Genomic DNA, 27,991 nt, shown 5'->3' on the forward strand with positions numbered 1-27,991 from the left:
ACAAAGCATGCATTTGCATTAGCGGAGCTGGTTTCACCTCCACCACCGCCACCACCACCACCACAGGAGAACGACGGGATTAACGAGGACAGAGCTGAGAGACCCGGGGGACTTCCTGTAGACCCGAGACCCGAGAAGGGACGGATATATGATGAGTAGTTCAGAGACCGTGTAGACTCCACCTGTGCTGCTGTGTGTTTGTAGCGACAACGACGCCGGGACTGAGTGTATGTGAGTAGACCGCTTGTTCTCTTCTTTGTTGGTAAAAAAAAAGTTTAAAAATGACGCGCAGAAACCTATTTTATATAAATATGTGAGCCTGTTCAGTGATATTACTTCACAGACGGTGAATGGTAAAATGAAAGGAACACCTACAGGTACAAAAAACTTTTTAAATGAGTTCAAACTTTATTTTAATTACAATGCACAGATATAATAATATCATACCTTGCAGTGGTTCCCCAAAAGGGGTGTCAAAGTGAATGTGAAGGGACACATGCTACTGAATAACCTTCCCATGTGACCAAACTGTATTCTCTTATTAGCCTACGTTTTGAAGGGAAACATATTAGCTCCTGGATTAATATAGCAGTTTCACATACGTTGTAAACTGAAAAAAAAAAAAGCTAAACAAAACCAGCACAGGTCCACTTATTGAAGTTTAGCCAACATAAAAAATGTTTATTCAGTCATTTATGTTACTTGAGTTAGTTTACTTTTTTGTTGTTGTTGTTTGTTGTTTTGTTGGACAGCAATAGCACTATCCTGGGTGAAAGTCCTGTGTTTGTACCTGTTTGTTTAGAGGGTTCCTGTGTCCCCATCTTGATTTTTTCAAAACATTTAATATTTAAGTAGATATTACTTGTACATGATGCTTTTCCCTAAAGCTGCACTAGTCAATATTTTATACTATATCAACAATGGGTCAAATGTGTTATGTTAATGATGTTGCTTTCAGTGACGAACCCACTGAAAATTATCATTAGCATTTCAGCTCGTTGTTTTGGTTCTCACCAACTAATCCACGTTGTTTTCTGCAGACAGTTGTTCCCAGTTAGAAAACGGCAAAAAATGCACTGTATGCTACCTGGCTAGCATCAAACAGCAGACGAACAAAGTTAGCGACTAGCTGGTAAACATAGTGGAGCATTTATTAGCTAAACAGCTGGATTAATCTCAGGAGTTGGTGGAGACCAAAAACCGAGCAAAAAGAAGGGTGGATTATGACTAAGATTAAGAACTTCGCAACCCAAAACTGATACATTTGTTAAATCAAAAACAACCCGATGACGCGTTAGTTGGTGTTTACAGTGTGTGGGCTGTACCAGAGTGGCTAAAAAACGATCAATGACAAATTAGAGTTTAACTAAATGACGAAAAGCAAACATGGGGCAGGGTAGTTCAAGCGTAGGGATATAGCTGGTTCCTAAAAAAAACAGCTAAATTGGTTGTGGGAATGTGTTTGGGGGGCTTACTGGGGCCAACAGCTCATTTATTGGCCTGGGTTCCTCTAATGGGTTAACCCGTCCCTGTCTTTGTCACAACATTTCTATGACTTTTTTATCCCTCATTGGTTAGGATGCCTGCTATAGGGTTATTGTGTTGTGTTGTATGTATTTTAAACAGGAACAGTTTGTAGATTTGTATTGTGTGTCTTTAAATACATTAACTTAATTTGATGGTAGAAACCTTAGAAATATATTTGATGTTCCCAGGTGTCATTGTCCTCCGTCACTAGGAAATACTTTCATCCGTGACTCATTTGAAATAATTATTTGTCTGATGTCTGAAATTCATGTCTGCCCATCAGTCTGCATGTTAGTTTTCAGTGTTGCTTGCCTGACAGCCCATATACCTGTATGTGTTTTGTTTTTTTGTATGTGGAAAGTCCTGTGTCTGTGCTTTTGCTCATCTGCTGTCGCATGTGTGTGGTTCCTCCTCAGTTTCTGCACAGAGACTTCTGCGTTTGTCCCATCGTCAACAAGATGCATATGAATAGCTTAATAAATCAATGGAGTAAGTATTGAGAGATTCAAATACCTTTTTTAACTCCTCTTCATATTGAATATATTGAATGCATACATTTAAAGGTTTGTGTAATTACCAAGAGGAAGTGATTTTGATGACTTATATCTGTGTGTCATATGCAAACTCACTCAGAAGTAAATAGGTGACAAACTCAAGTTATCTGCCACTGAACTGAGAAACCACAACATCATCTGTCATGAACTGTGATCTGTACACTGCTGTGTTTGCTTCCTGTCACTGTCTCCCATCCATTGCAGCAGTTAGTGTTAAACCTTCACTTCCTGTGTGTCGTTGTGTCTCTGATGAACTGTGGCTTTAAGCAGGTGAATCTGCCCTACAGTAATTGTGGGCAGCTCTGCATTGTTCTGAAATAGAAAGAGCTTCACTCAGCATCCTGCCTCTCTGAACGCGTTCAGAGACAAGTGTCCCGTTACCTGCCCTCCATGTCTAAACACATCCTGCACAAGCTATAGAGCTGTTTCACTTTTTACCTCTTACAAATGTTCACAGAATGTATTTTTAGCATAAGTAGATACGTAGAACCCCAGAGTGTAAATATTAAATTAATCAATCAAATATTCTTTTAAATATATGGTGTAAATGAACCAACAATTCGTGGCATATATTAAGAAATTATTAAAAAACTCAAGAAATTATTAAGAAAGGCTATTTCATCATACATTTTGATAATATTTTTTATTGGATATGATTTTTATGTAACTACAGACATATTTTTAAAATTCAGCTTATTTTTATTTCATATCATGTCATTTTCAAAATGACACTTTCATGTCAAGTTTATTTTTTAATTACGCAATTTGATTTCATAATGTTTCCATAGCAACAGAGCACAATTAAGTCCCGCCCACATAGGATGAGAAGACAATTCATCAATCTCCATTGAATTTGTATTATGTGAAGCAAACAATAGAAAAATGCAGAAAAAGATGATGTGTGGTGGGATGCACTACCAACAGGGTAAATAACCCAGAATGATGTTTCTATAAGCAGCTGAACTGAAAAACTGAGGATAAGATGTGAGGCATTAGCAGGGGGATGGGAAAACTGGGGAGATCCTGACACTCAAGCTGCGATTCCAAATGGCATTCTTTTTCCTCTTTACTTTTAGTAAATACTGCAGCTACCCTTAAAAATGATAGGTACTGTTGCATACATAACATATCAATCATTAACTTTTACCCTCTTGCTCATATATCAGCTGTGCAAAGGATTGTGGTAATGAAAAATGCGATCGGGTGTATTAGAATATCTTCTATATATTTTTGGCATACTGCATTTGACGTACTATGTATTTGGACATGTTAAATATTTTTCGGGAATACTAAATAGCATGGTAGCATGGGTACTGGTACGCACATTCAGTGTGCATAACATGACGTGGGCAGTAAGCACTTTGTCCAAATGTTTGATTTAGCGATACAGCCACAGCAGCACAAAAAGGTGTGAGACTGTGCTGATCCCAGGCCAAAGCAAACACCTGCATCTGGGAATTTGATACAGAGAACCACATGTAGATGTAATAAATCAAAACCTTATCCATTTTTGCCGCTAGTGCACAAAAACAACCCTGGAGAATGCATATATTATGGGAAAAACCCTCATGCTTGTCTGTAAATTACATTGAAAGTATATACAATACTAAATAATATCAAACTGATGTAAATTACTTGAGGCTATATATGAAAATCTGTGAAAATATAATAGAATTTAAACTCTGTTGGTGGTTGTTTACATTGTAATAAGCACTAGCTCAATAATTTACAGACTCACCCCAATGCTTCTATTACATGCCTTGGAAACTACGCTACAATGTTCAAGTTTGCACTGGCTATGTGGTTTGCAGCAGGTCTTTAAAAACAGTTCTTGGCAAGCGATCTGTGTTGTCCACCTACGTCCCTCACCAAGTACAAGCAGTTGGATATATATATATGGACTGTTGTTGTGTGAGTCGGATGCAGGGAGGGGTAGAGAGGGGAATCGAGTTCTTCTTCTGTGTTTAATGACAATGCGCTGGTTTTGACGGGGATTCCCTCTGACCGGAGGGATCACACCGATCATCGCCAGCGTGGAGTCCTCTCAGCATTAAGCCCTCGCCATGCTGGGAATGATCTCACCATGTAGACTGATCCTCTGACCTTTACATCTCAGCATCTTTGTGATTTCTCACTGTGCACCCGTTTTTGCTCCATATTTTTCCATGAGGAGTTTGGGAGTAACCCGCTACAGACACACCAGCCAACCCTTAATGGTATGCTCTATAGGGCAGTGCCCTCTTATTTGCAAACCAAACTCATCAAACAAACTTATGCTGTAGCTTTAAAGGAGCAGTTCAGCATGTTTGGAAGTAGTCCACACTTTTTCACTTTCTTTCTGAGCATGAAATGAGAAGATAAATATTAGCCTGGGTCTGAGGGTGTTTCAAACCAATAGTTTGTGGATGAGTTGTTAACTTGTTGCATTCGTTTTCATGGAAGGCTGCGGGTAAGGGAGCGTACTATGTTTTGGGTCAGAGCATGCTTCTGTTAGAGACCATCTCTCACTTTTTGCCTTTTCTTTTTAACATCCAACAAACCAGGATGATACCTGGCTTCAGTTACTGCGCTGCCCGTCATTGGATGTTTGACTTCGGCATGCCTCAAATGCTGCATTCAGGAATGCATGTTGGTCCTCTTTGGTGCACAGACACATTTTTCCTACATAGCATGAACTTGACAAACAGTGATGCTCAAACACTGGCTGAGTCCAGTGTTGTTGTGATGGTGGTGGTGGTGGTGGTGGTGGGGGGGGTGGGCAGTAGAAAAGGAACAGAGGTACATTGTGCTGCTTCCACATTTTGAATGACCTCCAACCCTGTTTTTCCCAGCCCACTCGCCCATCTCTACAAGCGACATGTTGTTCTCAAACTGTGTTTTTCTTCACAGAAGAAATACTGAACGAAGAATCTCACACATATTTGTACAGTCAAGCAATAGCACTTGAGGCAGTCTTGATCTAATGCCTTTAGAATTTCAGTTTATGAGAAATGATTTTAACTCCCATAGGCATTATTGAGGGCATTCAATGTTTAGTGATTGTTCATTTAACAGCTGTAGGAAGCATTTGAAAATATTCTGTTAGACTGTCCCATGTCTTTGACATGTCCATATGACCAACGTCAGTGTGACTTTAAGAGCCAGCTGGTCTTAGTTGATCACTCCTATTAACACCTCATATTGGTGTTGGCCTCAGGCTGTTATTCGTGCCGTTCTGGTAGCTCAGCATGTTTCTTTTTTACTTAAAGATCTGACAAACCCCTGCTGAGTATCACGGCAGTGGAAAATGGACGTTTGCGCCAAATAGAATTTTGGTGGTCAAAGGTCAAGTTTCGTTGTGGGAATGCCGTGTGGGATACGTAGTCAATGCCTAACTGTTACCCACAGTCTAGTGAAATATCTCAAAATCTACCTAAAAGGATTGGCAAAGCATTTTGTGTATCTTAATGACTTTGGCGATCCACCGACTTTTCCTTCAGCGCAACCATGAGGACGTTCACATTTGGGATTTTGAGTAAAATGTCTTGCCAGCTAATGGATGGATTGTCATGGCATATGATACACACATTCATGTTCACATTCAGGAGGAATTGTAACACCCTCATCTAGCGCCATTATCAGGTTAACATTTTAATTTTACCAAGACTGGTTTACGATCAAATACCTGCCCAACTAATGACTTACCGATCAGCCGCTGATGTACATTAAACTAATTAGCAAACGTTAGCATGCTGCTACACCATAATAAGATGGTGATCGTCATGTTATCATTGTAATTGTGAGCATGTTTCTGAAATGAGCATTTATCTCAATGAACTGTAAAAGTAGTGATAACATTACAGGAGCAGTAAAAAAAATAAGCATCAATGTATCAATATGTCAGAAAATCAAACAAAACAGTAATATACAGTAAAAGGCTAATACAATATCCTGGTAAAATAACAGTTATTAAATGTACATGAGTGTAATTTGCACAAGCACCACCTCCAAGCCTAGATCCCGAGCTAGAGAACTCCAAAATTGTGCACAAATTCATCTTTTTGATCTAACTATTAGATCATTTTCTCAGCAAGTCTCAAATTAAGGATGAGGAAAAAGTTGAAAAGACCTGCACATGTTGCACATGCTGCACAAAAAGGAAAAATACATAACCCTCTTCCTTTACCCTCCACCATCTAATATTTTTTATACAGTCTCTTAACACATCACGTCTCAGAGATCCCTGATGTGACGTCTTCTTCCTTGGAGCTTGGGGTTAGAGAGGCAACAGTAACCACATTACCACTTCACCATGGTATTAGGTGGTGTACCCCAGTGCAGAGCTCATTACAGCCATGACCCCATAGCAGCTTTTCTGTTTCCATCCTCATGGCGCTCATGACTTGACTGAGTTGTGTAGTCAAAACAGTACAAATTGTGTACCCTTCATTCTCCAATTGGACTTTATTTGTTTGGTTTGATACTTTGAGTATAATGAGACAGAAAGTAGAACAAGGCAGTATGTGTTAGCTGGTGTGGCTAACCAAACAGTGTAACCTGAGTTTAAGCACGGCAAATGAAGATAGTGAATGAGGGCAGTGTAACGGAAAGACACAGAAGACGAAATGTTGTATAATGTATAAGTTCCTGAATGATGAGGGATCGGAGGGAGCAGAGCAGTTAAAGAGCTTTCATGAACTGGTTGAATCACTGTTGTGACCATCAAGCACCATTTCAATATTTGTTCTAGGTTCTCTATCATCGAGGTGGCATGCTGAACTCTCAGGTCTATACTATAATTATGAAGCCAGTTAGCCTAGCTTAGCTTAACAAAAAGTAATTTGTAGATATCCCACAAAATTCTTTGTATATTGTCCATGTAATCATGAACGGCCAAGTATAAAGACAGCAAGAGGCAAGAGTCACTGCGGTTCGATCCCCAGGTGAAAATCAACATTTATTTGTTACGGAACTTGGGAACTTCAGTAATGGCACTTATGTAGTGATTTTAACCCAAACTGCAATCTTTTCTTAAACTTAACCAAGTAGTTTTGTTGCCTAAACCTAGCTGAGTTGTTTCCTGTGAAGACCAAAGTTTATTTTGAAAAGACCAAATTCATGAAATGAGTAGGAATTGACACGTGTTGGTGGACTTTTGTAGGACAAAAAATGAGGAGTAACTTTTACATAACATATCATACAAACTCTTAGTGCATGTTTTGTACTAACATTCATTGCATAATGTTTACAAGACCAAGTCAATATCGTATTAGTGGGGAATGGATTTATACTGTCTGATCCGCAGTAGAAGCTCCCATGGATCCTCATACATACAGTTGACTCTGCCACAGGCTAAAGGCATGAGGATTGCTATTTTCAAAGCTGTCAGCGGAATTAGCAATGAAGGAAGATTTTTGGATGACTTCATCATGAAGATGCAGCATGCCGAATAGCTCCACCTACGCATTGTTGTGTGTCAGTGATATGTAGCCTGTTGACGCTGTCGCACCACCTCCAAGCTCATGTCAATACGGTTCCAACTAAATAGGTTGGAAATATAAAATAATTACACTTACACTTAAGTGCTTATGATACATTGCAAGAATTCTATTAAATATGCATGAGAAGCATATGAACACACTTAGGCAAATGTAAATCGATGAAAACTGGCAGTGGTGAAAAGTGCATTATTGCAGTATTTACAGATTTGTTAAGAATTTAGGTAAATCCATCTCGACCAGATAAATTAATAATATATAATATTAATAATTTATCTTTCTAAAGGGGCCATTATGCATAATGCCAGCTTTTGATTTTAATAGTTAAAGCTGCACTGAATTAACAATAGATAAATTACTATGTTTAACGTGAAAGGTTTTGCTCATAGTGATGAACCCACAGTGTTTAAACTTCTTTCATGTATTATTTTGGTTTTAGGGCCGACAGCTTTATTGTTTTGGTTCATTCTCACCACTCTCATATTACTGTACCTGCTTAGCACCAAACAGTGGACAGACAAAGTGAGTAGCTGTTGAATGTAGTGAAACATTGACAACAGCTAAGGAGACAGATATTTTTTCTCAGGAGTAGAATAACAGAGTAGGTGGAGACCAAAGCAGAGCTAAAATGACAGTATTATAATATTAATATTATATATTGTCAGGTGACTGGAAACAAAACTCCAAATGAGTGAATGTTTCTCCATGTCTGCTGGATTTAAATGGGTAACTGTTCCCAAGTGGCCCAAAGAAATGATCCAAATAACCTAAGCATGTGTTGTAGTATTCAGTGTTCACTGATTGTGTGCTTATGGCTTCAAATGCAATAACCCCTTGATTGAACCATTTTAATTAGGAGTCGATCCAATATGATATTTTTTCATGACCGATACCGATAATAATCAAGGAGACCGATAACCAATATTTGGAACCAATCTTGGTGTCATAAACGTGTAGATGTGATAACCAAAACTTTCTTTGGTCATGAAGCCAATTTTTATTGTACAGTTCTCTGGTTTGTCAGTGAAGTGTATGAACTATACTGCAGACTGGATTCCCTACTAACAGCACTTTTATGAACCGGTCGAATGCGGGTTGAATGCACATCGGCATGTTGTTATATTTAATATAAATGATAAGATATGATATGATAATCTGGTTGCAGGTCCCATGTCTCGCCCACGTCCAGACACCGTCTCTCTCCCTTTTCTTGTCCTAGCAGTTGTTCTACTAATAGAACTGGAGTTTCATGTAGTTATATACTATTACTAAAAGCAGAACGTTACCAGCGTTTCCCCATCCGTGGCAAATATTTATTTTAGTGACTATTAGTAAAAAATTTGGTTGACCCCTAATTTTAATCAAGAATCTAGTATGGAATGCTAAATCTGCAATTTAGTCCTTAGAAGTACTACCCTGAGCCTTCCTCGTAGCACTTATTGCATTCGTATTAGTTTGTTGCACTTATTGTATTCGTATCAGTTTGTTGCACCATACTTTTGCTCTGGTTTATGCTTTTAGATGCTTGTTTAAGAAAGGAGATGCACTTATGACTTCTGGTGACTAGTAGTTCTCTTGAATACCTATGTTGAATACACTTATTGTAAGTCGCTTTGGATAAAAGCGTCTGCTAAATGACTAATGTAATGTAATGTACAGCTTACAAAGTGGTGACAAAAAACAGCTACAGCTTTCTGATAATAGTAAAAATTCTGGTTGACCCCTAATTTTAATCAAGAATCCAGTATGGAATGCTAAATCTGCATTTTCTTTAGTTTTTACATGTTTGCTTTCAGAGAGACAGTATATATAAAGTCTATAGGTATAAAATGATGTGTAAACACGTTGCTCATGTTCTTCAACAGTGACGTAACTCGCCATTACTGTGAACTCCGGTGGGAGTGCCTCAGCTATGCGTGGTCTGGCTGTGGCCGCCCCTCTGGTGATCCGATGTCGACCAATTTGATCCCCACCCGCGATCCATGCCTTCAGAAACCCTTGCACACGGAGGCAGTGCTGCGGGCCGCTGTGGGTCCGAGTTGAGCGTCACCTCGCTTTGGAAAATCCATAAAGCGATTAACAGCTACCGTGGCTTGGCCCAGGCCAGTTTAAGTGCTCAACTTTAATGCATGCTTCTGCAGCCATAAAATGCCATGACTGGAGGGCTGTTAGAGACAGATTAATGCTCTGCTGTGGCCGAGTTGCCCACATGGTACATACTTTATGCCTGAAGTCACTGGGGCTCAGAAAGATGCTGTAACCCACACCCTGACTCTGAAAAGAAATCTAATTTATAGACTTTGTTGGCATTAATTTCCTGTTTGCAATATGTCATGCTCCTGGAAATGATCCATCTCTCTGTGAGTGATGTAAGACTGTACATAAGTACCTATTTGGTGTAGAAAAAAGCAGATTGACTTGCTTTAACTTGCACCATTTTGGAGCTGACACAGTCATTGGTCTAAGTGTATAAACAAACACAACACAAACACACTTTTAACGTCACATCCCAGTCTGATCTTTTGGGCGATCCTCAGAGAAAATCCTTGATGACAGAGGAAGAACTCCGGGGGGAAATATCCTGCTTTGGTGCGAACAGATTTTTACTGTGTGACCTTCATGAGCAGCATTCCTTATCAGACGGGAGGACGTCAGCGTGGCGATGGCCAGCCCTGATATTCCTGTTGGCCATGTGTGTGTTCAGACACGGGTCAAACTCACAGTGGGTTGTGATAACGGCCCTTTTGCTGTTGATAGACATATTTCCTGTGTGCTGCTTGTGTAACCTTCCCATGTCGGGGAAAAAGAACACAAAGCTGTTGAAGAATCACGACTTGGCTCACGCGCGAGAAATCTGAGTCAGAGCCGACAACACAGCACCCGAATGAATCATTGTTGATGGTACATACCGCTTTAATTCCCAACAGTATGGAGCTGCTGATATGTGCGGCCAGATTCTTATTATGTCGTCCAAAAAAAGATCATGACAAGCGGTAAACCCAAACTGCAGGCTTCAAAATGTTCTGAATGCCTAGAATGACATAACAGATTGGATATCCATGTTTTTCTACAGCCTGTGGTCATTATGGGTACGGTTTGCTGGTTTGGATGGAGCTAACTGGATGAGGAAAGAGAGAGGGAATTCTGGTGGAAAATTCTGTCAACATGGGGACATTATTGCAGGAAGCAGCATTCGTATATATGAGATGTGAGATACATATATCTGATTCGCACTAGAGGTGGGAGAACTCCCAATTTCAATGTATCCTCATACAACATTTCAGATGATATTCTACAGGAAGTTACTCCATTTCTCATGCATTTTCCTGCAAAACGTGTCAATTTCCACATGTTACAGTCATACTTTCTTTTCAAAATAAACTTCTATCTTCACAGTGAACTCAGTTAGGATCAGGCAACAAAACTACTTGGTAAGGTTAAGGAATAGATCTTGAAATACATAGTCAGGTTTAGGCACTAAATCCACTTAGTTAGGTTTAGGAAAAGATTGTCGTTTGGGTTAAAATAACTACGGAAGTTCTGTTAATGCAGTACTCATGTTGTGTGACAAAAACATCAACATTGCCTTCTTGTTTCACATGCGGAAAGAACAGCGGTCTCCTGGCTAAAAGATCGCTGTTTTTATAGACCCGTCCATCTCCCTTCCCACCTGCCCGGTGTGTGATTTTGCGGTCTTTATGCTTCTTCACTGAACATTACATGGATAACACGAGAAAAATCGTGGAAATCTATGAATTACGGAGCAATATTTTTCGAAAGGTATTGCTACAAGATAATTTTGCCCTATTTCAGACCCAACTTTGTAGTTCTCCTTAACTCTACTAAGTGATTTTAGCACCATTCAGCTCCCTTTTGGTTTTGCAGCCTTATAGTTTTGGCTCAGTCTCACTGTTCTTATCAATATTGTTTCCAGATGCAGCAGGCATATGTTTTCATACTACTTGCCCAAACGCGGCAGACAACTATCAGCTAAAGAGCCTGATATAATTCTCAGGAATAGGTTGAGACCAAAAACAGAGCTCAGAGGGGAGTGAACATTGGACTTAGATTTATCAGGTAGCTTGAAACGCTACTCCAATTAATGCTAATGTTGCTCTTCTCCTGGATGTGCAAACTGTTAGCTAGCATGTTACATACAATGTTGGACACAGCTTTACTAGATATTGTTACCGGCTGATGAGAATACATTCACACGTTTGGTGGCATGAAGTTTCAGCTTCAAAAGTGGTGACAAAAAACTGCTACAACTTTAAAATAGTATTGAGAAAGAAAAGGACGATGGATTGAGAGGTCCATCTGTAGGCAGACAGAGAGAGTGACAGCTAGATGACAGAGCTGCACTGTAAGCTTTTCTCTCTGACACCGCTACAGTTGAGAGTGTGCTAATTGTTTAGTCTGAAGCCGAATGAACAAAGAGCAGCATGAATAGAGGGGTTTGATTCCCCCCTGGCTTGATTGACATAAAAACCCTGCCGATTGTGTTGGCGTGTCAGCGTGTGCTTTCCACCGGCGTCACTGTAATGTCGAGAGAGGCCGTTGTCTTGGCAAAACAAACTCTGACCTTCAGTGTTGTCACAGCAGTCCACTGTGGCTGGAATTGGGTCAGGACTACCCCTTGTTTGTGGAATAGAGAGCAGCGAAGCGGTCTCCCTCTGGGAACGGAGGTTTTATGAGATGCTGCAGTGACTTGGCGAATCCCTGCAAAACCCATTTTCACTTCATACTTGTCAACAATATGCATGAGGTAGCCTTTACCATCCATATGCGACTCGTATGAGAAATACTTTTTTTAACCCAAACAACTTATCCTATGAAAGTTACTCCTCATTTTTCCTGCATTTTCCAACGAAAGCCTGCAACTCACGTCGATTTCCTCGTGTTACATGCATACGGACTTTTCAAAATATACTTCTGTCTTCACTGGAAAATCAGTAGATAAGAAAAGATTGCTGTTTTTAAAATAACCATGTAATTGCCGTCAATGACGTACGCAAGTTACTTGACAAAAACATCAACATTGACTTCTCGTGGGAAACAAGCCGCGATCTCCTGGCAAGAAGATCGCTGTTTGTTGGACCCATCCATGCATTAGGGGTCTTTATACATCCTTGTTCAAGATAACGCGGATAACCAAGAAAAAATATCATGGTATATCTACAAATTATAGCCCATTATTTTTCATAGGTATTGCTACGAATGCTGAATGAGACCAGCCTGACCCAAACCACGATCTTTTCAACATGTACAGCATTATGAAAAGTAATATATGGACACATATTAGATAAAAAAGATAATTGAATGCAAGCTCTTACGACACATTTACTTGAATATAAGTCTCTACCATTCTATAAACACAATATTTGTTTTGTGTAAGCCCTTGTCAGAAATGAGATGATACCTTCTCTTGAGGACAAACAGCTCTCTTGACCGCTCTGGACAATGTCTGAGTTCAGTAACCAGCCTTGTTATCAGGCAGTCCTGCCTCTATTTTAAGCCTCTCATTATTCAGCGTCTTTGTTTCACGCTGTAAAGTGGAGGCACTTTCCCTCATCCATGAAGCTAATAAGTGGGAGAGTGAAATTAGACCTTTTGTTAGCCTCTCTTTCATCCAGGGTCGCTTTCATGCTGTTAAACGCATAAATTGCCCTTTTGGTTGTCACACAGTCTTTTGTGTTAGCGTGATCAGTTTAGCAGCAGTGTGCAATGAAATAATCTCAGATATTGGTCAGCTCATATATACCATTATGCAGATATAACATGGTTTTAAGAGTACGTGGTAAGAGGTTTGTCTTGGATGGTTTGCTGTCATGAATAGCTTTTCAGAATAGCTCACCATTTTCCCATTTCATCTTCCTTTAAATTTTAGACTGGGATTTTTGGATTTTAAAACTAATTATATCCTACAGTCAACATTTTCCTACATTGGAACGGTAGTTTGTATAACAAATAATAGACATAGCGCCAGTTACTAGCACAAAATCTCGGAGCATTAGCATTTTTTTAAGTGGGTCATGAACTTTCTCCTTTTTCAGCGAGACAGTAACTAAAATAGTTTGTGAAAACATTTAAGGCCCAAAATAGCCAATGCAGTAACAGAATTCTAATTCATATTTGATAAGCGCTGCCTAGTTTGACTGTTTCATTGGAGTTTACAAGCTTTACCAGCAGTGAATCTTGCAGATGCAATTAGGAGCACTAAGAAGAACCTGTTTTTTAACAGATCATCTGTCACATGTACTATTGTCAAGATATAGTGACTTAAAGAGTTACTTTTGATTTGTTCAAAGCAATCAAAATAAAATATTTGCATCATTTTGCATGCCCCATTTCACTGCTTTGTTCCTATTCAGGGACTTATTTGATACGATTGTTGCAATTTGCCCCTCGGTTAATTTGTGTTCATATTTGTTCAAAAAGTTGTGGACAAATGCCAGGTGTGAGCAAGCTGTGCTTTTATTGGTCTGAAATGTTCGCGGGAAGATTTGCTTTGAAGCATTTCTCCTCTTTCTGTTTTATTTTCTTCTTCAGTTTGGGGCACAACGGCGTGTATTGCTAATTGTTTTCTTTGCCTCTATATGGTTGGTTTACCAGTGTTTATTAAATGAATAAAATATCCAGCTCCAACAAGCATCTAGAGTGCGGCTGGAAAACAATGTCCATTTTATTAGAACACGTGCCGCCTCAAAAGTTTGCCGTCAGAGAAGGGCTCTTGTGAGTGCATACCTCCACACACTAGCATCAGGTTAACTTGATTAGATCATCTTTATCAGCCTCGTTTTGTCGGCTGGACGGGTCGATTGCGTTCTTGCTGCAAAATAACCTTAAAGAGTTTGATTGGAGGCGATTTGAGACAACCATCTCTAGATATCAGCGCACTTATTTTGTCCCGCGTCCAAATGTGATTGCTGTGTTCACATGTGCTTAAAGAAACCGAACCTGGGGGTAAAAACGCTACAGGTTTCGTAACAACTATTACTTTGTCATACGAAATGGACTAACTGAATAATTGTTGTTCAAAAAAATGTATCCCTTTTTGTTTCGTCAGCCTAACCTGTGTTTATTTGTCTCAACTTTCCCAGCGGACATCCCCAGGATGTGTGACGTGGACGTTTCCCCGGAGCCCACCAGTCCCACCCTGTACGGTGAGTCCTCGGACAAGTATTACCATGTGGACCGCTGGCAGAAGCTCCGCACTGCCGTCCGCAAGCTGGAGTTCTGGGAGAACTTTGACTCCGAGCTCATCGGGAGTGGCTTCTTCTCCAAAGTCTACAAGGTATTCCCTCCGTCCTCTCACACATGTTGCCTTGTTGCTGCCCTACGTGTGTGCTGCCATCAAAGCTTGCTGTGTTCCAGCCACTAATTGGGACATTCTTGCCATTCCATGATTGGCCCACTGGCTTTGGAGATCCTTCGGGCGCAATGCTCATACTCAGATGAGACCTTATATAACTCCTAATGTGCCACTACCGGTGCTGGAGTGTAGCCACAGGGAGAGCTGATTTTCATACATAATGCTTTGTCCCTGATGAAATGTGCTAGAAAGAGGCCACAGGTTGGTCAAGAGATTGGATTGCATGAGAATCGAGAAGGACAGCTTCCGCTCTCTGATTTTAGACCGATGTTCAAATTGAATCCTTAAAGAAAAGACATTGGTTCTTAAGTTCCTATACACACTTTCAGAATCATACATCTGTCTGACTGTATCCACTGTATATCCACTAGCCTCCCCACCTCTGCTGCTACATCTGCTGCTATTGCCGCTTCCACTGTCTCTGCTGCTAACGGGCATCAATGTCCTTCAGGTGATGCACAGCACCAGTCGCAAGGTGACGGTGGTGAAGATCTACAAAAACGACGTGGACCAAGACAGCATTGTGCGGGAGATCAGCCTGCTGCAGAAGCTCTCCCACCCCAACATCGTCAGGTAAATGTCCCTTTCCTTACTGGAGCCTTTATCCAATGGGTTAATTCTACTCAAGCAAAAGAAGCTGCAGTTTCTCTTCTCCGTCTCTACAGGCTCGACAATCTCCCACACAAAACATTCGCTCTCTATTTCTGCCCCTCAGTCTGTAGCTTCGTAGCAGTATTTATTGCTACCATAGTTACAGAGTGTAATGGGAAAACCTTTTATACCCATTGGCTTATTTAACTTTTTTAGATAGTTATACTATGGTTCATACTTTTATGTTGATAATTGCTAAAAACAGCGCTAAATCCACACAGCTCTCTCAATGTTTTTCAATAACAGTAAGTATTTCAAAAAGAGGCTTTTTATAATGAAAGGGACATCCCAGTAGTTTGATCTAAGTTTTGGCTTATTTACTAAAATCAGATATAGTTGTCTTTGCTGTAGTGCTCCAACTTTGACAAACTCACTGTACTAGATTGTAAAATGCAAGCAAGTTTCATGAGCTATTTGATTTTCATGTCACATGGAACCCAAGTCTGATTGGAATGGTAGGGAATTCTTTAACAAATATAACAAGAAATGTTATTTGAAAAACATTACCAACCCTAGCTTCACGGAGTTGAAAACACTCATGGTTCTTTAAGAGTCACATGGCCTTTTAAATCTATAAAACTGCTCCAATAATGTCATTAAAGCAGTATTTATGGATATATTTTCCCACTTGGATTTTTTGGAATTGTGTTTGTGTCAATCTGATAAAGTATCTTTCTCTTTTAGCTCTGTTTTAGTCTCCACCAATTCCTGGGGGAAATATCTGTTCGTTTTGGTGCGAAATGTTTCAATGTGTTCACCATTTAGTTTGGTAATTTTGTCCGTCTGATGTTTGGCGCTGGGTGGTTAGTGTACAGTACTTTTTTAAGAACTTTTTTCCATTCAAAACAAAGTTGATGAAAACGAGGTAGGCGAGAGCGATGAGACCGACCAAAAACAATAAAGTTACGGATTGTAAAATCAAAAACAATCAAAACGCCCCGTAGAACTGAGTCGGCAGAGATATTCATCACTATGATTCATCCGTTCACCTTACATAAAATTATTGATTAGAACAGCTTAATACATTTCATAAAAACCTATTGGAGAGTGGTACCAATAACTTGCATGTTGCTTACTGTATGTGGTTTGGTCGTTATAACATGACCGAAGCACAGCCTCACTGCAGCTGCAGTCAACACAAATATAATGAGACCTTGGTGCTATTTAACACTGGCCCTGACTGCTACAGCGGTTACATAAGGTGTGACACCAGGCGGACATAATGTTTGCCCAAGCAATCTTATTTTAGCCATTTAGCAAGGTCACAACAATAAGGTTATCAGGGTGCAGCTTATCTGCTCACAGTGTTATACAGCAGGCTGTGGTGGAAGCAGTGCCCATACTGTGAGTACCTACGTACACACATACATACCAACCTGCTCACACTGAGTGGGCTGAAACCAAACCCTAAGTGTGTGTGTTCATTGTTCCCAGGACCCAACGCTTTATTGTTCTTCTGAATATGAGCTTTGATAATAAACTGTGATCAGGTGTCAACCTGTCTGAATATTAGAAATGAAAAGGTCTGAAATCTACAGTACAAAATGGACGAGTCTCTCAATATTTTTAACAGTTTTTAAACTAAAATATTTCTTAGTTACCTCGTTAAATCTGACTCACACAATTGAATGCATGCTAATAGTTATATTCCTCCACTATTGTAGACGGATGGAAGTTATCTGTCTGTGTGTGCTGAATCATGGCTTGGAAGACAAGGACTTAAGAACTGAATGCAGTGAAAACTAAATCCTTAGCCAAAAGGTTCATCATAGAAATTGATATAGTTTTATTAATATAGATCTATATAGAGATTTTCTTTAAAATAACTACAATTTCCGAATTGCTTGTATCTTCGTATGGCAGAACCAAATACAAATTTCAATGATAAAGTTTGCTTAAAGGATTCCTGATTATGTTTTTGATGACATATATTATCTTAGTATCTTTACGTATCTGATTCTTATCTTATATTGTTAAAAACACATAAATCACACTGTCACATTGGGTGACATGTTCCTTCATTACCATAAATACACAAACTATCATTTATTTTTGACTCAGTCTTACACACACCGTCCCGCTGAAAGTAAACCCTAACAAATGCATGCTTTCTTTTTGTTTGAGTAACATTTGATAAAACTACAGCGACCAGTTGTTTAAGGGAATTACTAAGCCCAATTTTATTTTTTAAGATTTAGGTCAGTAGAAATAAATGGCCTTGGGGCTTGGAGTCAGAGTAAAGGTAGAAAAGTCGGAAAGTATGTTTGTGGGCAATGTGAAAAAAATATCATTATTCTTATCCTTTGATGAAGGCCCTAATCAACTAATATGTCGGCTAAAGTTTCTTTAGCAAATTTTATGGCTGCTAATTTGTAAAAATAAAAACAGTCTACTTTTGTATCTGTGTTTCTAATCAAAAGCTGCTAGCATGGCAGCTTTTGTTCCTGTAAAGCTGTGTGCAGCAGTGATTGGAGCTAAATGCTAACACACTCTCATTGACAAAGCTAACATTCTAAAGCTAAACAAGGATGACATTTACCATGCTCACCATCTTAGTTTAGCTTGTTAGCGTGCTAACATGATACGTTCTAGATTTTCCTTGAGAAACTCCATGATGAAATGACTGAACAAGTATTAAAACACATTTCCTCTCTTTTTAGATATCTGGGAATCTGTGTCAAAGAAGACAAACTTTATCCAATCTTAGAGGTGAGTCCCACACCTTTTTTTTGTGAGTCATGGTTGCTTTGCATGTTCGCAGGCTGGCTTTGTTCTGAGTGTGGAAAAACACAACAGATTACACTGATAGGAGTTGATAGTGACAAAGAAATGGTGAGTGGGTTGAGTCGAACAATTATTGTGTAACCAGGGTTCATTGCTTGAGAGTAAATTATACAAAATGATACGTTCACATAATCTGATATATTTGTACTGTCCGCCTGTATCATATTTATATTAGTTGATGGATTTCAACAAATGCGTTATTACAATTTGACTGCTTAGTTTGGATAAATCTATTTGTATAACCTGTTATATGTTGGCTGTGTCAGTATGTAAATGGTGGCTGTCTGGAGGAGCTCCTGGCCAGGAAAGATGTTCCCCTGTGCTGGAGAGAGAAGGTGGACCTGGCCTGTGATATAAGCAGAGGAATGATCTACCTGCACTACAAGAACATTTACCACAGAGACCTCAACTCCAAGGTAAGGCCCTTCATCTCTGTCCTGTTACTTTTCTGATGCAAAGGTCCACTGTCTCCACAGGGATCATTAAAGTTTCACCTCATCCCTCAACCACCACCACACAGACCTCACAGGGGGGATGCACTGTAGTTGATACTTAAATGCCGTCGATCAACAGCCAAACGTTTAGACCACTGGTGAGTGATCAGGAACTTGAGAGTTGAGGACTTCTAAGTGCTCAAATTCCATGAAGTGCTGTTCTGTAAGCTGAAAAATCCAACGCATGGAGCCCCCTAGTGTTGCATGTCATTCCCCATATTTTTTTCACTTAATTTCCTGTTTGGTAAAGGCATAAAAATAGCTGGGAGAGCACGGTTTAAGTGATCCCAGTTCCTCTAAGGACACATTTTTTCCCAACAAGTGTAATTTGTTTATAATCTCTTTAACTACCAAATGCTTTGGGCTTGTCCCAAAGGAAAACCAAATGAGTGCCAGAGTTTACACACAGTGTGTGTGACAGATGTTCTGATTTCCGATTTCTGTGTCTCATTACATTTAATAGTTTCAACTTTTTATTGTAATGTTAAAGGCTATAATATATTAAAAAATCCTTTGTTTTAACATATTTCTCTTAAAATTTATACATATCCAGTATTTTTTTCCTCCTCATTACCTCACAGTAAAACACATTTTACTGACTTTCTTATTAAGTAACAATCATGCAGTGATTTTAGATCCTCGTCCACATTCTCAACTGCGTTTATTGTAATGTTAAAGTGTGTGTGTGTGTGTGTGTGTGTGTGTGTGTGTCATGCAGTGATTTTAGTGTGTGTGTGTGTGTGTGTGTGTGTGTGCGTGCGTGTGTTCTCTGCGTAGGTGCTGTCTGTCTCTTCTGGTTGCCAGGCTTCACAGAAGAAACAGCCAGTAACGCAAAGAGCCAATGCAACATGACAGTTGCTCTATTGTCATGTTAATATGGTTGCTAACTAAACCGCTGTTGCTGCACACATAACTTTGTGGATTGGTGTGAGAGCGGGGGGGGGGGGGGCTCTCACCACACACGTCACCCCTAGGCAACTAGTCTCTGTCCCCATTCATTTTATCGACACGCAGGCCATGGTTGATTTACGTCACGCTCTGGCCACAGACACTGGATTGATCCGTCCATTATGTCGGTCTGTGGTGAATGGTGATAATTGAATGAATTATCCTGACAGAGTTAATCGGCTAGCTGGGGAACAAAGGCACACAACTAGCAGTTAAACAGGCTAAGTTGGTGAAGACTAAAACAGAGTCCAGATAAATGCCGATGTTGCCACGTTTCTCAAAAACCATTCAATTAATGCAGCTTTAACCGTAACTTTGGTATTTTTCAACCTGGGCCCTTAATACCCATGTTTTTATGTCTAAGTGACAAACAGGTAACCTGACCCAAGAGAGTGTTGGTTACACAGAACCATCTGATAAGCCGGCATTGGAAACTGTTTGGAAAAAGGCCAGGCCCCCTAAAAAGCTACTTAGTAGATCTTTGGATGAACCATCTGTCAATCAAACTCACAATGCCAGTTGGGAGGAGAGCAAACACATCTCTTCCATCAAAAAAAGCCTTCATTGGTGTTCTTTGGTAAAGGCATACTCTTAATTTATGCTGCTGCAATATCTAAGCCAGACGGCAACCTTCGGTTCTGCTGACTGAAGCCAATGCGGAAGTGTCTTAAAACCAATACAGCATGATTTTCATTTAGTAAATTATGGTCCATGAAGCAGGGTATGCTTTAAGGTGGGCTGACTCTGATTGGCAGGTCGCTGCCACTACCAGAGCTGTATATTGCGTCTCTATGTCATTCCTCCGCATTCCGAATATGGTAACTTCTGTTCATAGCTTCAAAAAACAACAACATTGTTACCGCTGTATTCCAAGTTGGCGATGAAGAAATCGGAGAACTCAAGGCTTCAAAACATGAGCCCACAAACCAAAGACATCACGATGACTATGTCCACTTCTTACATACAGTCTATGGTCTTAAGCGAACAGTTGTTGTTTAGAACGAACTCCTCCCTGTGTAGTCTCACATATACCTAAGCCACGCCCATATCTGCCAGTTGGCTCCTCACACAGCGCAGATTTGTCCGTGTTCTGGATTTTATAGTGATATGCTATCCCAGGATTCTTGCATGATCTTGTGCGTCCACTTAAAGTGCTTGTTTTTACCTACTACTGCCTCAGATTTTCGTTATAAGTGTCAAAACATTATGGAAAGTATCTAACAGAGAAATAAAACCTTTCTGTTTGTTGTTGTGTCATGTGACTTGTTGCCAGAAGACAGGACGGTGGAAACGTGAGAGTTGGAGAGAGAAGGGACGGTGTTGTCAGAGTTTGGCGTGTTGGAGTTCAGAATGCGTATCTTAGTATCTTAGTGTGTTAGGATCCCACAAAAGATTTCCGAACGAGACTTCTCCGAGCGAGATTTAGTTGGACACAATAACAAACAGATTAGATCAAGCTAGAGGTAAAGGAAAACATTTAAATCCTCTGTAGGGTTCTTTCCATAATTTTGTTAGAAACTTATATCAATCTGAGCCTGTTAATGACAAAAACAGGAACCTTAGGTGCATGGGGCGGCTGTGGCGTAGTGGAGAGCAAGGTGGTTCTCCAATCAGAGGGTCAGTGGTTCGATACCCGGCAGTCGATGTGTCCTTGGGCAAGACACTTAACCCCAAGTTGCTCCCGAAGGCTTGCCATCGGTGTGGACTGGATGTTGCATGAATGTTAGTTAGAGTCTGATGGTGGCACCTTGCATGGTAGCCCTGTCATCAGTGTGTGTGTGTCTGTCATCAGAATGGGTGAATGATATGTAATATATATACTACTGATTGTAAGTCGCTTTGGATAAAAGCGTCTGCTAAATGACTGTAATGTAATGTACATTTTAGCCGTTTAGCCGCTGCAGCGCTCTCCCTCAATACTGGACCAATTTCAAAAACTGTTGTCCTCCATTAGTCTCAAAACAATGTAAATAGGGTCTAAGCTGGAAAAATACAGAAGTTACCCTTGAACTTCGTGACTGCTAACTATTTCCTGCTCGGCCATTTAACCAGTCCTGAGGGTATCAATTCCCGCCCTGAATATTAATTATATTAAATATGGCTGCTGTGTGAAAATTAATTTTAGTAGCTTAAAATATACATGATCCCTCACTGATCTCATTAGGTTTGGCAAGAATGTATCACAGTAATATCATTACCTTAAGAGATGACATGTACACCAACGTATATTGTTATCTATCAAACAATATGCTCCTACAAGACCACGGCAGATTGATCCCAGACTTAATGTTGGGGAACTCTGTTCTTTATATTTTGAGTTTTAATCATTCATTGCAAATCCACTTAAGTTCCAGGACATGTGAAGCCTCTGGCGCCAACATTTTAGGATGCCCAAAAGGCAAAATACCCCTGAAACAATGCAGACATTGTAAATACGCCTCAGTAACTTTGCAAGTTAACTCGAATCAGAGTTTAAGCTCCTGGAAAAGTTGAGGCCCCTTTAATTAGCGCCTTTTCTTTTCGTATCTGCTAACGCGTTCCATTTTTGTTCCCCCCAAACTGTTGCTCTCGCTGGCATAGAGGGCCGAGGCTAAATTTAGAGTCCAAGTGTGGGACTGGGAAGTTTTTTTCCCAGGAAAGCCTCGTAATGACAGGCTACTGGATGGAAAAGGCTTCTGGTCCAATGGGAGCCAGATGCAGAGACGCCACTTCCACACAGAGAAGATTAGAAGATTTAAATACATCCAGACTCACGAATCACATTTATTTTGTGCCCCTTACTGTAGTAATGAGAGCGATACAAAGGCTTCAACATCCCACACATACATTATACACTCAAACAGACACTTGGGGGCCACCCACCTTTGTTATGCAACCACAGCACTCCCACTGTCTGCCTCTCATCACACCTCCAGCTCTATGACCCACGCTTCATCGTTTTCCACAGAGATTATGAACTTTTCATTACGAATCTTTTATTTATTTTCATTTTATTCTATTCAGTGAAACAAGACGAGACATGTGAGACTGGCTGAGCACGCATTTGAGTACACTGTAAAAGGATAAGCAAAGGTTCCATCTTAGAGAGTGGGAGAGGGGGGCTGGAGTATAAGACAAAGAGTGGGGCAGTGTGTTGTGTAGGATTCTTGTCTAAGTGTGCATGTGTAGGGGGTCAAAAAGGGGGAGAAGTTTTTAAAAAACTTAAAAAGACTAATAATAATTAAGAATAGACATTCAAATTAAAATAAAATAAAAAATAATTATGGAAAAAAAAAAGGGGGGGACCAGTGGGAGTTTTTTTACTTTTTCAAGTTTCATTTCAAATACAAAACAGCTGTCCAGTCAGTGTGATGGAGGCTACTCTGTACAGAGCAGACGGGCAGCCACACTGATTCCTCCCCGCGGGGTCGGGGTGAATAATTTAGTGTACTGGAAACAGATCCTATTGAGCCGGCTGATAAGAGGAGAGGCTGAAGACATGCTGGATGTTCCCTTTCCAGGGAACACATGCTCACTCAATGGAAGCCCACTCAAAGATCAAGACTGTTGTAGACAATGTGGACAAAAGGAACTGCTGATCCTGCCTGCTCTTTCCAATATCAAGCCTCACACTGCCCCCTCCTGGCAAAAGATAACACTGCATTAACCTGTGTCGCTGTTATTATTTTCTTCTCTCCTGTCCGTGTTCGTCCAGAACTGCCTGATCCGGGTGACGTCTCGGGGTCGAGAGGCCCTGGTCACTGACTTCGGCCTGGCCAGGGAAGTGGTGGAGCTGCCGGTCAAAGACCCCGGCAGGAAGCTGTCACTGGTGGGCTCGGCCTTCTGGATGGCCCCTGAGATGCTCCGAGGAGAGCCTTACGACCGCAAGGTAACCAACCCACACACACACACACACACACACACACACACACACACACACACACAATCACACACTGCTTCAGCAGGATACACATTAACGTTGTATCGACATCATTTGTTTCAAACTTTGTAGACATAGAAGTCACATTGATGGACAGAACGTGAGTTCAATGTACACTAGTGTAGGTTCAGATATTGTGCATTTAAGACATTATGTAGTCATGGGAACAGGTATCAAGTCTAAAAAAATATGGTACAGTCTTGGGTACTTAATTGAATTTAATTATCGATTAATGATTGTTTTCATAATCAATTAATCTACTGGTAATCTTCTTGATTATTCTTTAGAAGTATATTTTTGGGCGTCTTGCTGGTTTTCAAAGCAAGCAATTTGTTTATGATTTGTTAGGTGTCAACGTCAGTTATTGCATTGTATGGTTCTTGTTCCAGGTGGATGTTTTCTCTTTCGGCATCGTGCTCTGTGAAATCCTGGCCCGGATCCCTGCCGACCCAGAGATACTACCCAGGACACAGGTAGAGATGCTTTAGAAAGCCATTATCACAGCAGAAGTGACCTCACATCAGCAACAATCACGCACACGATCTTGAAAGGATGTCATATTCATGGCTTTTATATTAACCTGCTACTAAGGCTGCATTGGTTATGTTCAATTCATTTTCATTGTTTTGTATATAAAGGATTCAAGAAAAGTGTATTGCTATTCTGCAACACAGGGTTGCACAACGTGATGCAGATCACTATGTTAATCGATTAATTAACTAATCATTTCAATACTGTACTTTGAAGGGAATTTTATTCATTATGGGAAATAAGTTATTTGTTATCTTGACGAGAGTCCACTATCATATCTTTCCATTAAAAATTAAGCTACAGCCAAGAGGGAATTAGCTTAGCTTCGCAGAAAAAACTGGAAACTGGGGGAAACAGCTACGGGCTTACTCCAAAGTTCATAAGAATGCTGAGCGACACCTGTTAAGGTTATTGATTAACATAACGTACGTCAGTTGTCAGTACACAAACAAAAATGTAAAACCATAATTTGGAAAACAAAATGTTTTGTTCTCTCAACTCCACTATCCAACCAGAAATAGTCTTTTTTTACTTTTTTTGTGTGTGTAAAGCTTTAACAAACACTACATGTGTTAATAAGTGAGCTTTAGAAACATAAGGAGGTTTATCATTGAACTTCGGAGGGAGGCAGTCTAGCTGTTTACAGTCTATATGCTAAGCTAGGCTAACTGCCCCCTTTTAGCTCCATACTGTACTTACACTGTCGTGTAAATTTATTTTTGTTATAAACTCATCCCAAGCTGGGAAATAGACAACATTCATTTTTCCAGTTCCAGCACTCGGATGTGGTGAACTTTACACATCTTTGTTTGGTCCAGTGAAACGTGCGCTCTAGTTGTGCTCACGCTGCAGTGACTGTTGATGTGGATGTATTTCAGAACTATGGGCTGGATGTGAATGCGTTCAGGGAGCTGGTGAACGACTGTCCTCAGAGTCTCCTGGAGTTAGCAGCCAGCTGCTGTATGGTAGGTAGATGAAGAGCTTACTTATGAACATACTATAGTAGAACTAATAAAAAACACAAGGTTGCAGCATTAAGACTTGTTGAACAAAAATGCAATGTAAATCAAAAGGTACAAGACTGGTGTTAATGTCCGAAGACTACTAGACATGAAGTACTAAAGTATTACTAGGTAGTTTAGAACATAGACCATGTGCTTTATCTTGCTATGATCTTGATGGATAATCTCAAGGTATCTACAAGGTTTCTTTCCCTATACTGTTGTTGCTCCCACAAGTATAGTAAGAGCAGAGAGAATGTGAGATCCATGAAGGTTAAAGCGAGAGACAAATAAAGTAATAATAATAATAAAAAATGTTTTTATATACATATGTATATATATAAATGTCTGTATAATTATATATGTATTTATTCATATATATGGCTATATTTATATTTATATGTGCATATATGTGTATATATGTATAGATATGTGTTTATATGTATGTATACGTGTATACTTAGATATATGTTTATGTATATATATATTTTTGTTTTCTTTTTTGTGTGTGTGTGTGTGTGTGTGTGTGTATATATATATATATATATATATATAAATAATTATTTTATCATATTAAATTTTAAAAAATCATCAAAACCAAACATTTGAATGAATCCCAGGCTTGAAAACACGCAGGCTTTCTCTTAAAACTTTGAGTCTCAGGCCCATAACAGATGACCCTGATGATAAAATACCTCATACAAAGTTTTATGTGATATCTTTGGAAAAGTTATTTCTCATTTCTCATGCATTCTCCTACGAATGTCCAGCAACACAAGCGGTCAGTGAGATTGTGCGAGCCCCTTCAGTGCAGTCAAATCCACTTATCAGAAGTAGACATGGCCTCACAGACCCCCTTTCTTCTCAACCAATCAGGTGGAGTCCTTCAGGCGGCCAGCGTTCACAGAGCTCCTGGACGAGTTGGGAGAAGTCGCTGAAAGTCTGGAGCCGCCGCCGAAACCCGATGATACCTCGAGCTGAGTGGTTTGCCTCGGAAACCCCCCCCACCCCTCCAGAGGCAGGTGGTATCCGAGTGTCCGGGAGTACTTGGTCTCTGTCTGGGACAGGAAGCTGAACTTTGACCCCAAAGCCCTCAGTGGCATCACTCTCCTCTACTGCACCCAAACACGACCACAGCTGAACTCGTCTACACCGAGGGAGGTGCAGATATGCTAGATGTGTTTTTTGGAGAGGAGTGGAAGGTCTACTGGCTTCTCGTGGACTCTTTGCTTTGACATTTTGTGTACAGATGATTTGTAGTTAGACTGCAGGATGGAATGTACAGTTATCTGTGTTTTGTTTTTTTTGGCAGCATGTCTACTCGACCTAAAGCGTCTTACCATCTCTTCCTTCTGTTTTGTCTGTGAGGTTTGTCTGTCATAGACGACACAGATGATCAAATCTGTCGATGTGTTTTCTGCCTCTTATATCTGCTCTTAAAGAAACACACCAGTGGACATCACTTCATATAAAACAGGAAACAAGAGATACGTCTTGTAGACTTTACAGAGTTGAACTGAAATTTACAGAAACAGTTGAGGTTCACAAATCATGCTCACAGTCATTTACTATATATAATTATATAATAAAAAAATGTCTTGACTGACACTGAAAACCTACCTTAAACATATCAGTTTTTCAGGAAAGAAGGAAAAAATCTTTACGGCCTTTACTTTGTATTTTTGAGATGTTAAATGACTATTCACGCTTTGTCATATTTTGACGTCGTTGCTTTGAACCAATCATGTGCGTGTAAATATTTTAAGCTTCTTTTTTTTTTTTGCTCCCAACTTTTAAAATCCTGCCACCTTTCTTTGGATTTAAAGGGTCCACATTCCTTTAAGTTTACCAGTATATACTATTTTTGGGTATTTGTTGTGTATCGGTGACTTTTCAGGCAGCTTATTGAACTAATTCCACAATTTTAGTTAGTTCTAAAAGTTCGGAGAGTTTCAGGTGTCTTGCACATAAACACATAACTATGATAAAACAGTGAAAAAATATAAAAAAACAACACGGAAATACTGGCGAAACAGGGAAACCGCAGCAGGCTTATGAATACAGAAACAAAAGTCACCACAGTGAGAAGAAATAAAAATAATTTAGAACTTATTTTAAGGAAGATCATCAGCTCAGATGAGGATAAATATTCATATGCATTCTGAAGTCGCTGCTTCACTTTTCACATTCCTTCATTGAACACTATGGAAACATTTTTCTTTAAATCTCCCTAAATATAAATAAAATTTCAGTCCCCTTTCATATCAGTACCTGTGTGTCATTTGTTGTGAGACATTTTTCTTTTTTACACTGAACTCAATTAAACAGTATTAAAATCACAGGAGCTGCTGAACAGGAGCTCCAATTAATGAAAGGACTCATAGGTATATTGTCCACACATACTTTTTAGCGTTTTTCACAGTAAATTCTGCCTTGTAAAAGAAGTAACTTTTTCTGGCATTAGGGATTACAAGTTGTAAAGATTTAGAAGTATAAATTAACATTGTTTAAAGGTGCAACGTGTAATCACTGGCAAACCTGCTCCAAACAACAGTGGGCAGCATTTCCCCTCTACTACTCCATACAATCTAATTTTAGAGTCATCCGTAATAAAAAAAAAGAACAACTACAAACTAACAGCAGGGTAAGAAAACGCAAAAAATCTATCAAACTACTGAAACGCTTTAATACTTTGTTTATTGTATTAAATCCATCAGAGCTTTATTTTATTTC

The 27,991-nt window shown here is 39.8% G+C and overlaps 1 protein-coding gene across 2 annotated transcripts; it reads left to right on the top strand.

Annotated features, from left to right (window-relative positions):
• Window positions 1–27,935, top strand: LOC129101483 (dual specificity testis-specific protein kinase 1-like). Of its 2 annotated transcripts, XM_054611320.1 has the most exons (10): window positions 1–231; window positions 1,944–2,016; window positions 14,659–14,852; window positions 15,382–15,503; window positions 18,242–18,290; window positions 18,632–18,781; window positions 23,502–23,675; window positions 24,116–24,199; window positions 25,136–25,222; window positions 26,135–27,935. In XM_054611320.1, the coding sequence occupies exons 2-10, from the start codon at window positions 1,986–1,988 to the stop codon at window positions 26,237–26,239; spliced, it is 996 nt and encodes a 331-aa protein (XP_054467295.1). In that variant the 5' UTR covers window positions 1–231; window positions 1,944–1,985; the 3' UTR covers window positions 26,240–27,935. The 2 variants fall into 2 exon arrangements, with proteins under 2 accessions (XP_054467295.1, XP_054467296.1); XM_054611321.1 differs by lacking the exon at window positions 1,944–2,016.
• Window positions 27,936–27,991: the final 56 nt, after the last annotated feature.

Source organism: Anoplopoma fimbria, chromosome 13 (assembly GCF_027596085.1).
Source record: "Anoplopoma fimbria isolate UVic2021 breed Golden Eagle Sablefish chromosome 13, Afim_UVic_2022, whole genome shotgun sequence".
Taxonomy (NCBI): domain Eukaryota; kingdom Metazoa; phylum Chordata; class Actinopteri; order Perciformes; family Anoplopomatidae; genus Anoplopoma; species Anoplopoma fimbria.

What these genes read in the sequence shown, in the direction of transcription:
- LOC129101483 (XM_054611320.1), top strand. Translation starts at nt 1,986, where the DNA reads ATGCATATGAATAGCTTAATAAATCAATGGA. An exon ending in TAGCTTAATAAATCAATGGA is followed by an intron (nt 2,017 to 14,658) that starts GTAAGTATTGAG and finishes CAACTTTCCCAG; the next exon opens with CGGACATCCCCAGGATGTGT. An exon ending in TCCCACCCCAACATCGTCAG is followed by an intron (nt 15,504 to 18,241) that starts GTAAATGTCCCT and finishes CTCTCTTTTTAG; the next exon opens with ATATCTGGGAATCTGTGTCA.